At 40.2% G+C, this 13025-nt stretch overlaps 1 protein-coding gene across 1 annotated transcript in view; it reads left to right on the top strand.

The window, feature by feature from the left end:
* Positions 1-13025, top strand: part of DNAJC10 (DnaJ heat shock protein family (Hsp40) member C10) — a 130101-nt gene that overhangs the window by 58789 nt on the left and 58287 nt on the right. The window contains exons 10-15 of the mRNA XM_073633737.1: positions 740-874; positions 5437-5526; positions 7248-7361; positions 8850-8964; positions 11581-11708; positions 11906-12022. Of these exons, the coding sequence (XP_073489838.1) occupies positions 740-874; positions 5437-5526; positions 7248-7361; positions 8850-8964; positions 11581-11708; positions 11906-12022 (699 nt within the window). The remainder of the gene's footprint in view (positions 1-739; positions 875-5436; positions 5527-7247; positions 7362-8849; positions 8965-11580; positions 11709-11905; positions 12023-13025) is intronic.

Raw genomic sequence — 13025 nt, 5'->3', positions numbered from 1 at the left:
GGGTCTTCCCGGCTACCCCAGCTCCAGGGCCGCCAATCTTTCACCCTCAGCGCTCCGCTGCATCCAAGTACTTACAGCTCCCCGGGCTCCAGTTGCGCAGTAGCGGCAGCAGCTCCAACGAAAAAGCACGGTGTAGGGCGGCTTTCAGGCTTTGGGCGCCGGTTCCCCTGCCAAGCGACACCTGCATGCCTGTCCACTTCAGCTCAGGATAACGGGGACCCACGAGGCACAAGACTGCCTGATAATGTCGGCCGGTCATACGCTCCGTCAGCAGCGGTAAGCAGAGAGGAGATTCTAATCCCACTGCTCACTCACACTCCATCAACACCAACATCCGGTCACGCCCCGACATCGCACTGTTTCATATATGCTCACTTTATTGCTAAAATTACTCTGAAATTCAAGACGTAGCTGGGTGTAGTAGGATATCCACATGGGTGTTCTATCAGATTACCGCTACCCGCCAGATCATGAAGTGTTTGGAACGTATAGCTCCTTGGAACGCATGCGCAGTAAGTATTTTTTGGTCAGAATGTCACTTTTGTTACATGATCTGACGGGTAACGGTAATCTGATAGAATAAGAGCCATAGATGGATCAAAAAAGGCAGAATTTCACTCCATCTATGGCCAGCTTCAGAATCGCCTATTTCATGATTTTGTGTTATTTTCCATCATATCATTTAATGTAAGGTCACATCTTGATTAGTGAGACGTTCTTGTTTCTTCCCTTGATTTAGGATGGACTTGTCAGTGTGGGATGGATGGATTGTTCTGTTCAAATCGATCTCTGCGAAAATTTAGAAATCTCATCTAGCACTACAGCTTATTTTCCTCCTGGAGTCGCTCTAGCAAACAAAAATAAAGATGTTTTGGTAATGCTTATTTTGCACTATTTCTCCTGTGTACTTCTAATGAGGTGTGTTTACTATAATATACTTCTGATAGATGGGGTTGTTGTGAAGATATAACATATATGAAGGTAAAGAGTGCAGCAGAATAGGGGTTAGGTGTTGGGGATATGAAGGGTACATGTTGAAGGCTTGATTTTGAGGTAAGGATAAGTGTTAGAGTTGTGGAGTAGCGGTCAATTAACTGTTTATGGGTTACCTATTGGGCAAAATAAAGGATATTTAGGCTTGATTCACACCTATGCATTTTTAGTGCTTTTTGCATTTTGCAGATTTGCACTACAGCTCATTTAACATGGTTTCCTATGGAACACAATCTGTAGAATAAATCTGCAAAATGCCTTAAAAATGCATAGGTGTGAATCAACCCCTAAACCCAGGACCAAAAGTCTAATATATTGCAGCTAGCCTGTCCTTAGATGTGGAAGCTGCATTAGTTTTCTTTTTTTTTTTTTTTTTTTTTTAGCTAAGAACATTTTTAACAAGTACAGAAAATACCCGTTGATCTTGCCAAAAAAAGAATAGTGTCTTTGTCCTGGTCTTCCTTCTGTAAACTACAAATCCCACCATGTAATGAACAAGAGGAAGACTTGTTTTAACCACTTCAGCCCCCTGAAGATTTCCCCCCTTAATGACTGGCCATTTTTTGCGATACGGCACTGCGTTGCTTTAACTGACAATTGCGCAGTCGTGCGATGTTGTACTCAAACAAAATTGACGTCCTTTTTTCCCACAAATAGAGCTTTCTTTTGGTGGTATTTGATCACCTCTTCGGTTTTTAAATAAACAAAAAAAGCGACAATTTTGAAAAGTAAACAATATTTTTTACTTTTTGCTTTAATAATGATCCCCAAAAATGTTTAAAAAAAAAAATGTCTTCATCAGTTTAGGCCAATATGTATTCTTCTACATATTTTTGGTAAAAAAAATCGCAATAAGTGTATATTGATTGGTTTTCGTAAAAGTTATAGCATCTACAAAATGGGGGATAGGTTTATGGCATTTTTTTTTTTTTTTTTAAACACTAGTAATGGCAGTGATCAGGTAATTTTTAGGTGGGACTGGGAGTGGGGGTACTTGTTCTTGCAACAAGAAGCCCTGTGCTGGACTTTCGACATCGAGAACCAATTTCTCATAGTGTGCGTTAAAGTGTGTATCTGTAGGCGTTTTTTATTTTTGATTTTGATTTTTTTCAGCCTGTGGACTGAGGGAGGTTCACCCCTGTTCTTGGCCTGGTGACCACTGTCACTGAGAAAGAAATGAACAATGCAAAATGGGGAATTATTCCTGTTCTCTGAGACAGGAAGTGATGGGAAATTTTCTCAATGGTGCATGGGTGGCAAAAAAAAAAAAATTGTAGGAAATTTACCTCTTCCTTACTCTGTCCAAAATTAGTAAAAAAAAAATATTTGGCTATAGATACAGTTTAAAGTGAAAGTCAAAGCAAAGTTCTTGCTTCTGTCCTCTAGGTGACAAAGTGCATGGTATAATTTGTCCCTACTTTCTAGGTGATCTTGTTTCCGAGAGAGAGTGGTTGGCAGAACGCCCCCCACCACTGTCCAAATGCACGTCAAGGAGTTGAATATTTAACAAGTCTTGATAGACTGAGCTTGTCTCGGGCACCAGTGAGAGTAATAACAACGAAAAAGCTCACACAGCTGTGCTCAGACTCACAACATAGGTTGAAATACAAGGAACATGAGCCTTGTTATGATGTGCATAGTAAATGATTGTGTTCAATTGTGCTTCTGTTATCTGTACTGCATTCTGCCGCTAGCAATAATCGCAAGTGAATCTGGCAGGCTGGTTGTGCCCATTTGATTGGTCAATCTACTTGGAACATTCAGCCTGCTCATACATGGTTCAAAACCAGATTCGAACGGTCTATGACCAGCTTTACTCTTACTGGCATTGCAGTGATAAAGAAATTTTTTAAGGTTTCTTTATGAATAACTATCCACAGGCAGTTGCAACTGAGCACTGCCATCTCTCAACATTTGACACACCCAGAAACTGGGCTTAGATGAAAGGGGGTGAATAGAATCATGAAGACTGTGAGTATAGCAGTTTTCCTGTTTAGTTTTTCACCATCATGAAGTATTTCTTTAACCTCATGCTGACCACGTAACACATAGGTGTGGCAGAGGGGATGGGTGGGCATGAACACCTAAAGTACATGCCGCACATATGCATCTATAGGGGCTGAGGTTTGTGTTAGGGTTGTCCAGATACCGTTACTAGTATCAGTATCGGGACCGATACCGAGCATTTGCCCGAGTACATGTACTCGGGCAAATGCTCCCGATGCTTCCGCCGATACCTGTACAGTCAGCAGTGATCGGCGCGTGGGGGAGTTACAAGCTTCTCCCCTCGTGGCTTTCAGCTGCTTAGTGACATACAGCGGTGATCGGTGCTTGTAACTCCCCCACACGCGATCACCGCTGACTGTCACCTCATCCTCCATGCCCCCTCCCTTCCTCTGTCCCCCCTCCCTTCCTCTGTCCCCCCTCCCTTCCTCTGTCCCCCCTCCCTTCCTCTGTCCCCCCTCCCTTCCTCTGCCCCCCCTCTCTTCCTCTGCCCCCCCCTCTCTTCCTCTGCCCCCCCCCTCTCTTCCTCTGCGCCCCCCCATCTCTTCCTCTGCGCCCCCCCCTCTCTTCCTCTGCCCCCCCCTCTCTTCCGTCCCTCTCCGTTCTGCTGTCCCTCTCCGTTCTGCTGTCCCTCTCCGTTGTGTGAATGGACAGAGTCAGCTGACTCTGTTCATTCACATAACTGAAACATTGTAATCTCCTGTGATTATGATGTCTCAGTTTATGAATGGAGAGGAGCCGCTGTCTTCTCTCAATTCATTCTCAGTACAGCCGAGACTGCAGAGAAAGGGACTGGGAAATCTCTATCCTCGGTCTCTTTCTCTGTCTCAAGGGGGAGATATCAGGGGTCTGTTAAGACCCCTGATATCTCACCAAAGCCCCCCAACAGGGCTGATTTAAAAAAAAAAAAAAACACACATATTGCAGTAAAAAATAAAAAAATATATTATTGTAAAAAATAATAAATGTAGATAAAAAAAAAAAACACACAGACACCGTTCACCCCCCCCCCCCTCCTAAAAAAAAAAAGAAGAAAAAAAAAAAAACCTGTCACGTGACATTAAAAAAAAGGTATCGGTATCAGCGAGTACTTGAAAAAAGTATTGGTACTTGTACTCGGTCCTAAAAAAGTGGTATCGGGACAACCCTAGTTTCTGTGCTTACTGTGTGCTCCCAGCACAGTGACCAAGCTTTCACGGACAGCTCCTGGTGTTTGTTTATGATTTGGAGCAGGTTTGGACAAGTTCCCAATCGTATGAATACTGTGCCAGTCACAGTGATCGGGAAGGGGAGTCCCCACTGTCAGGATACACTAGCATAGTGGGAGGAGACCCCTGAATCCCCATCGCTTGTGTGGATGCAGGGATCTGTGTTTTTTTTTTTTTTTTTGTTTTGTTTTATTCCATGAATGAAGGTGTATACCCAGCTAAAGTTGCACTAGCAGAATTCGATGGACTTGACTAAAGCTGGCCATAGATGGTTCAAATCTCGGCCATTACGGTAGGGTCCGGCCGAGATTCAAACCATCTATGGGCAGGCTGATTGTACAACCAGCATGCCTTATTTTTACTTGCGATTATTGTCAGTAGCTATAGCTGCTAGCAATAATCACTGTGTTCTCCTGGCAGGGACGGCTCCCCATGCCCCCCCCCCCCCCCAACGAGAGAACACAATAGCTCAGTGGGAGGGATTCCCCCCATCAACACAATAAGTGTTGTTGCGGGGACAAGCAAAAATCTCATCACCTATGGCCGGCTGGAACAACTGTTTTTTTTATCTTATGAGATAAAGGTTTTACATGAATGCACAAAAGCTGATTAGTGTTAAATAGTTTGTCTCCACCCTCTAATTGCCATCTCCGACAGCTTGGTCTGTTGGAAATTTAAAAAAAAATGGCTGAATCAACAGGTGTAGATAAAGGGGGGGGGGGAGCATAAGAAAAATGACTGAAGCCACCACAGGCTAAGGATTGGTAAACTGCAATATATTAGATTTTTGTTTTTGGGTTTAATACAGTTTTAATTATGTGGTGCAAACCTTTTTCGAAGAAAAAAAATAATCATAGTGGACTTTTTCACTTTAAAACTGCCAGGTCTATCACATTGGGGAGATTTACCTTCTTCCTGTCCCATAGCTAAAACAAGAAGTGAGAGGAATCCCTGCAAATTTAGGGAATCTTCTAGGAACCTCCAGGTCATCAGAACTATCGTCCTATTGGAATATTTCCCCACTGTTCCTTTTCTGGGGACAACCTGAAAGTTTGCATTTTTTCTTTCACTTTCAATGTTAACGGTAAACAGGACAAATCGGGTGAATCTCCCTAACAAAGGGTGTCTAATCCATCTCCACCCTGTCCAAAAGTTAAAAAATGCATGCCTTTAGTTATATTTTAAGATATTTTCTAATTCTTCTTCTCTTTTTTTTTTTTTTTTTGTTTAGTTTTTCAGTTCATTAGATGCAAAAGAAATCTACATAGAGATGATGGAACACCTTCCTGATCTAGAAATGCTTTCTCCAGATTCTTTAAAGGTAAACCAAGGCTCTGTGGGTGCTAACACTGGAAGGTGCTCTCCTTTTGGCAGTGTGGTTAAGTCACCTTTTGGAAAACCTATATGCATCACTAAATCATCAGTATTTTGTTGCATTAAAAAAAAAAGAAAAGCAACAAGACAAGAAAAAAGACAATAGTAGTATCCTCTGATTTGCTTAGAAATTTGAGTTTAAATACTGTTTAGAGCTACAAAGGGAAGATCACTTCTCTGTAGAGGGGATATGTGTATGGGTTTTCCATATTCTGCTTGGAATGGAAAACCTTTTTAACCACTTAAGGACAGGAAGAATTTGCCCCTTAATGACCAGGCCATTTTTTCGATGAAGCAATACATCGCTTTAACTGACAATTGTGCGGTCATACAACCCTGTACCCAAACAAGATTTATGTCCTTTTTTTCCCAAAAATAGAGCTTCCTTTTGGTGGTATTTGATCACCTCTGTGGTTTTTTATTTTTTGCGCTATAAACAAAGAGCGACAATTTTGAAGAAATTTTTTTTTTTTTTTTTTTTACTTTTTGCTATAATACATATCCAAAAAAAATATAAAAATACAAATCAAATACTATCAATTTAGGCCGATATATTCTTCGACATATTTTTGGTAAAAAAAAATGTAATGGGCTCATACTAATTGGTTTGCACACAAGCTATTGCATCTTCAAACTATGGGATAGATTTAGGGACTTTTTTTTTTCTGCGATTTTTATCGGGACTGCGACATTGCGGAGGACAAATCTGACCCCAAATGACACTTTTTGTGCACCAATGACATTATTACATTGAACAGTGCTATTAAAATGCAGTGGAGGGGTTAACACTAGGAGGCGATTAAGGGGTTAACTGTGTTCCCTCAGCGTGTTCTAACTGTAGGGGGGATGGGCTGCCAGGGACATGACAGAGATCACTGTTCCCGATCACTGGGAACAGTAGGTCTCTGACATGTCCCTTGTCAGAATAGAGATCCGTATTTTTAACAAAGGCAGATCTCCCCATTCTGCCTCTGTTCTAGGTGATCACGGGTCGCCGGCAGACATTGAGTCCACCCGACCCGCAGGCACACTCGTGCAGTGAGCGGTCGGCGCACGCCCGGCTGCAGCTGTGCCTGTGTGAGCCGCCGTACAGCAACGGCGATTCGCCGTATAACAGCGGCTGGTCGGCAACTGGTTAAGTAAACCTGCCACTTTGTCATTTGTCCCTCGCTCACACTGGTGCGATTTGTCATGCAATTTGACAGTTCTGAATTGCATGACAAGTTGCACCCTATTGTCGGCAATTGAACCGTTAAAATCATGAAAAAGGATCCTGTGCTACTTTTTTTTTTTTTTTTTTTTTCAAAATTTTAGTGCGACTTGCATAGACTTCTGTTAAAGTCACAAGCCGCAACAAAAACAGAGGTGCAATTCGCACTGATCTGCAGCTTTGAAATCATGCTGAAGTAGCAGTAGAGGGGGTTGGCTATAAACAGACCCCTAAGCTTTGGTTCACACCAGTGTGGCTTTGAAATCCACACTGGTGGAAACCAAGGCTTAGGTGTCTTTTTATAGCCAACCCCCTTCTACTGCTAATTATTCACCATTGCTGTGTTCCCCTGCCAATCCACTATAGATTGAATAACCAGTTCTGTGTGGAGCTGTCTTATATTGTCTTGGTATTTACCGAATTGTGATAAGAGCTTACATTATCCCCTTTTTCTTAAGGACAGGTTAACCTATCATCGCTGGCTTGTGTTCTTCAGCTATGGAATAGATGAAGAGTTCTACCAGCCCGAATTTAAAAAGCTGCCCAATTTACTGCGTGGTGATGATGTTCAGGTAAATAATACACAAGGGTGTGTACATTTAACCACTTGTCTACCAAGGTATGTTCATAAACACCTGGTGTTCAAAGGGTTAAAACAAGCTGCAACAGTAGCTATGAGCTTGGTATTCATTTTTACAGCCAAAAAAGGAAAGCGCCTCTAAGTGTAGCAGCAAAGGGTTTCTTATGAATAAAACAATATTAAAAGCACTCACAAAATTGATGTAAGGAAAGGCTCATCAGTGGAATAAACGGCTCAATGTGCGTCTTCAGCAGCAGCAGGGGTCCCGGATCTTCAGAGCCGTCCAGCAGCAGTGTGCCCTTCTACATTTTATGTTGTACAATCACTTTTACAGGACTCCGAAGATAAAGTTCCCCCGGCACCATTCCTGGTCTCTCCCGTAGCTCTGGGAAGCCCAGAATCACTATAAACTGCTCCAAAACAGAAAGCATGAGGAGCCCTCGTGATGACAAAAAAGATAAATTGGGGGTTGGAGAAAGAGAGTGTTGAAATAAATATCAAGTATAATAAAAAAAAAAATAAGAAAAGTGTTGTGTCTTGCAGTGTAATTTAGTTGACTAAAACGACTAAAACATTTTAGTCGACTAAAACGACTAAAACATTTTAGTCGACTAAAATGACTAAAACATTTTAGTCGACTAAAATGACTAAAACATTTTAGTCGACTAAATGAATACTATTTTAGTCAACTAAAATACTACTAAAACAATTGAGATGACTAAAATACGACTAAAACTAAAAGCCATTTTAGTCAAGACTAAAATGAGACTAAAACTAAAATTCCATATTAATCCTAAGACTATGCCTAAAACTAAATTGCAATTACTGAAATGTACTGGATATTTTAGTCGACTAAATACGACTAAAACTAAAACAATTGCAGAAGACTAAAATGGGACTAAAACTAAAATGCCGTTTTAGTCTTAAGACTAAAATTAACACTGGTGTCTTGTTGTATATGAAAACCTAATTTGTGCCACATGTGAGGTATCGCTCACATTGGAGTGAGCAATGGCTCATAAGCCGAAAAGGTGTAAAGGCTGAAAAAAATGGGTATTAAATAGTGTTTGCACTAAAGTTTTATGTTTAATGTTTTTTTTATCATGAAAAAATGTGTTTGTACAAATATCATGCAACATAAAACATTGCAGCTGTCTCCATTTTTTTTTCTGGAAACACAACAATTAAACAAAGGCACTAAACCCATGAAGCCAATGTTCAACTTAGTCCCAATAGTCCTGCTGCCAGGAATTTTAATTCCTATAGGGCCTCTACTTGCAAAAAAATATATATATAAAATTGTTCGGGGGGTTTAAAATAACTTCTAGCAAAAATACTGATTTTTAACGTGTGTGTTTGTGTGTTACAAATTAAAAAAATGTCCAGCTAGAAAAGCGGTTAATGTCTGCTAGTTTACTTTGAATCATTTTGGTAATGATTGTGGAATTAATTACTCTGTTGTTTATTTTCCTCCTGAAAGGTGGGACGATTTGACTGTCAGTCCAGCCCATCAACCTGCCAGTCTTTGTATATTAAAAAACCTTCTGTAGTAGCATTTAAAGGGAAAGGCATCGATTACTATGAAATCCACCATGGTAAGAAACTGGGGCAATAGTTTAGTTTTATCAGAAAGATCTCGGAGTCCCTGTGGTTTCATGGATGAAGTGTTGTACCGTGTTGGCCATTGAACGCAGTAGAAGAATGAAAATGGAGTCATTACCTTTCATTGGCAATACATTACAGCCGCGAGCAAGTTTAAATGACATTTTTTCCTTTTAGAAATGTCATTTTGCTGCAGAGGCATTAAAGTTTTTTGCCATGTCAAAAAAAATGCAGTAATCTCTGTATATTCTATATATGCACATTTGTATTATTCCTTTTAAATACCATGTAATTTATAGAAAAAAATCCCTGTCGATGTGCCAGAAATACCCTCAGTCTCTGGATTGAGTGGTGCCAGTCCCAGCAATTACCTTTACTAAACTACTCAAACTGCCCCTATATCCTATTCTCCACAACATAAAGACTAATTGGCCTGTAGCCCCAAGGTAAGAACTGGGAGAGCTCATTAGACTCCATGAGAGAAAACGGGAAGCTTGTACAGGACAGCTCTGAATTATTAACATGATCAACAGGTTTTTTTTTTTTTTTGCTTTTATCTAACAGATGTAATGCTTCCAATTTTATATTTAAACGAATACTGAAGCTTCTTTTTTTTTTGAAAACGGCATCACATCTGTACAGAATATTTAGCATAGGACAATAATCCATTCCTGCCCGCACTTACATTTTACAGCCACATCCTCTAGCTTCCTTTTATGACGCTTCCAAAAACTTTCGAGTTCCAGTGCAAATCATTACCAGTCACCCCTTGGTACGATGTGTCTCATGATTCTTTGCGTCAGCATGCATGCGTGCCTTTTTATTTACAACATTTTCCTGATGTGAGGACACTGAATGTGTCCATATGCACAGGAGCCCAGACTGCACAGAAGACAAGCCTCTGCTACACCATGGTAAGTGGTTGACAGCAGTTCCCTAGGAGCTGTCAATCAGTTACCTTGAAGGAAGTGCAGAATCATGTCCTCTTTGGCTGGCTGTGGATGTCAACACAGGCATCATCCTCGCTTGAACTTCTAGTCTTTTTCTGGGTGTGCACATAAAAGAGTGGCTCCAAAGGACCCCGCAAGGCAAGGTAGCCTCCCTGTTACTAGAAAGCAGCAACAGTAAATGCAACTGGTTGAAATAGGGGGAAACCAAAGCTTTAAAACATGAAGAAAGGGCAAACAATTCAAGTGTTTAAAGAGTAATTCAACTTTTGTTTTGTTCTCATAATTGCTACTAATGCTTCTATTTAGTCGTACACATTATGTAAAAATAAAAACCTTGGTGTCCTCTTGGTTTAACCATCTGATCTAATGTTGTGATAACAGGATCTCCGTCATCCTTCAGTAGTTACACTCATACCGGCAAGTCTTCAATTTAACTTTTTCACGGCCTTTGCTGAATTCACCTTTATAAAAATGCTAGTTGCTTGCCACCCAGGTTGCTTCAGAGGCACTGGGCCAATCACCAAGCATTAGCTGAATGAATAGAGTAGTCAGGATTTAAAGGTGAGCATGTGCTGCAGGGGAGGGGAAGTATGCCCTACATAGGCAAAGCACAGGCCTGCTTTTAATCTTACTAAATTCATTGGAGTCTGATTGTACAACATCGATAAACATTTAGTGCAAGGGTCTACCAGATAGGATATACTTTGAATGCTTTCTTTAGGCATGCCCTCATACTACAAAGTTTAGTCAACTTAAAGGATATTGTACAACCAGATTACTTGGGGGTAAGGGTTAATGGCTATACCTATTCATGGCACAATGACAAAGTCTTTTACAAGTCCACTTTTTGAACCACCTATACTTACACCCCACCCCATTATGTTGCTGTTGAAGTCAAGCCTTGTGTGTGTAAGCTTTGTGTAGGAGCTTACACATTGTTGATGATATCATTCTCATCAGATGACAGTGTTCGGGCTCAGGCTGGAGTACTGCATCCCAGGAATCCGCAATATTAAAATTTCTCTTGAGATTATTGAAGTATTCAGAATTTGGGAACATCCAGTATTTGTCATTATAATGAAGAGGTGGGTAGCGCAGTGAAGGTGGGTCTGTGGTGGGCTAAAAAGATACTCTTATGTTGCTGTTAAGTGTTGCAGTTTCTTATCCTCAGTATCCTTTTGCAATTTAACTTCAGAGGGAAAAACAACATGAAGAGGAATAAAATTATTCCCTACATGTTGGACAGTGGGGGTTATTTACTAAAGGCAAATCCACTTTGCACTACAAGTCCACTTGGAAGTGCAGTCGCTGTAGATCCGAGGGGGACATGCAAGGACAATTAAAAAACAGCATTTTAGCTTGCACATAATTGGATGTTAAAATCAGCAGAGCTTCCCCTCATTTCAGATCTACCTCCCAGATTTACAGCGACTGCACTTCCAAGTGCAATTTCAAGTGCACTTTGCACTTGTAGTGCAAAGTGTATTTGCCTTTCATAAATAACCCCCAGTGTTTTGAAACCGACTAATCAAATATTTGGTAAATACTTTTTACAATCATGCCTAAAGTTTTCCTGCACAAAATGTGGTAAACATGTACTGTTTTGTTAATTATTTTGGTGCAATAAAAGCTGTTTTTTTTTTTTTCCCCTTTCCACAGGTAAAGTAAACCTTTATGATCTAGTTGCCTTCACGAAGGAGAGTGTAAATTCTCACGTTGTTACTCTCGGACCTAAAAACTTTCCTGAGAATGACAGACAGCCATGGTTGGTGGACTTCTTTGCACCTGTGAGTAGAAGTGTTGTCCTTTTTTTCTTTTTTTTTTCTTTTTTTGTTTTTTTTCCTCTCTGTTATTTCAAAGGGTGTTTAGCATGTGTGCAAATTACTAATGGAAATTCTACTTTGCTAATTTGCTGTTTTTCAATCTAAGCATCCTTTTGTTCATATGTACAGACACTTACATTGTATTCTGTTTTTATATGTAGTGGTGTCCTCCTTGCAAAGCTTTACTGCCAGAATTGAGAAAAGCCTCCAAAAGAGTGTTTTCCCATGTCAGATTTGGGACACTGGACTGTACAATCCATGAAGGCCTGTGTAATATGGTATGTATCTTATCTATTGCTTTTTTTTCATCAGTAGCATGCTGTGAAGTGATTAGTTCAAAAAGTAACATATTTAAACTGTATTTAACAACTTCAATACCGGGCATTTTCACCCCCTTCCTGCCCAGGCCAATTTTCAGTTTTCAGCGCTGTAACACTTTGAATGACAATTGCGTGGTCATGCAACACTGTACCCATATGAATAGAGCTTTCTTTTGTTGATATTTGATCACCCCTGCGGTTTTTATTTTTTGAGCTGTAAACAAAAGAAGGATGACACGTTTGAAAAAAACACAACATTTTTTACTTTTTGCTATAAAAAATATCCCAATTTAAAAAAAAAAAGATAATAATTTTTCTCAGTTTAGGCCGATATGTATTCTTCTTCTACATATTTTTGGTAAAAAAAATTTCAACAGGCGTATATTGATTGGTTTACGCAAAAGTTATAGCGCCTACAAAATAGGGGATAGGTTTATGGCATTTGTATTATTATTATATATTTTTTTTTTTTTTTTTTTTTTTTACTAGTGATGGCGGCAATCTGCGATTTTTATCGTGACTGTGACATTGCGGCGGACATATCGGACACTTTTGACACTATTTTTGGGACCATTCACGTTAACACAACAATCAGTGCTATAAAAATGCATTGATTACTGTATAAATGTCACTGGCAGGAAAGGAGTTAACACTAGGGGGCGATCAAGGGGTTAAATGTGTTACCTTGGGAGTGATTCTAACTCTGGGGGGAGGGGATTGAATTGGGGAGGAGACTGATCAGTGTTCCTATATTCTAGGAAAACACGACCTCACGCACCTCCAATACCGCCGGGAAGCCGAGAACATCATATGAAGCCCGCCCAAGATGGGAAATCCCATCTGCGGACATCATATGTCTATGGGCGGGTAGGGAAGTGGTTAAAATCAAAATTTTTTTAAGCATTAAGGCTGCATAACACAGGAGTAATAAAATCTAATTTACGCTGGAAGTAATCTAAAA

Source organism: Aquarana catesbeiana, linkage group LG06 (genome assembly GCF_042186555.1).
Source record: "Aquarana catesbeiana isolate 2022-GZ linkage group LG06, ASM4218655v1, whole genome shotgun sequence".
NCBI classification, from domain to species: domain Eukaryota; kingdom Metazoa; phylum Chordata; class Amphibia; order Anura; family Ranidae; genus Aquarana; species Aquarana catesbeiana.
Note: the sequence above shows the minus strand (reverse complement) of the source record. Positions and strands in the feature narration are given on the sequence as shown.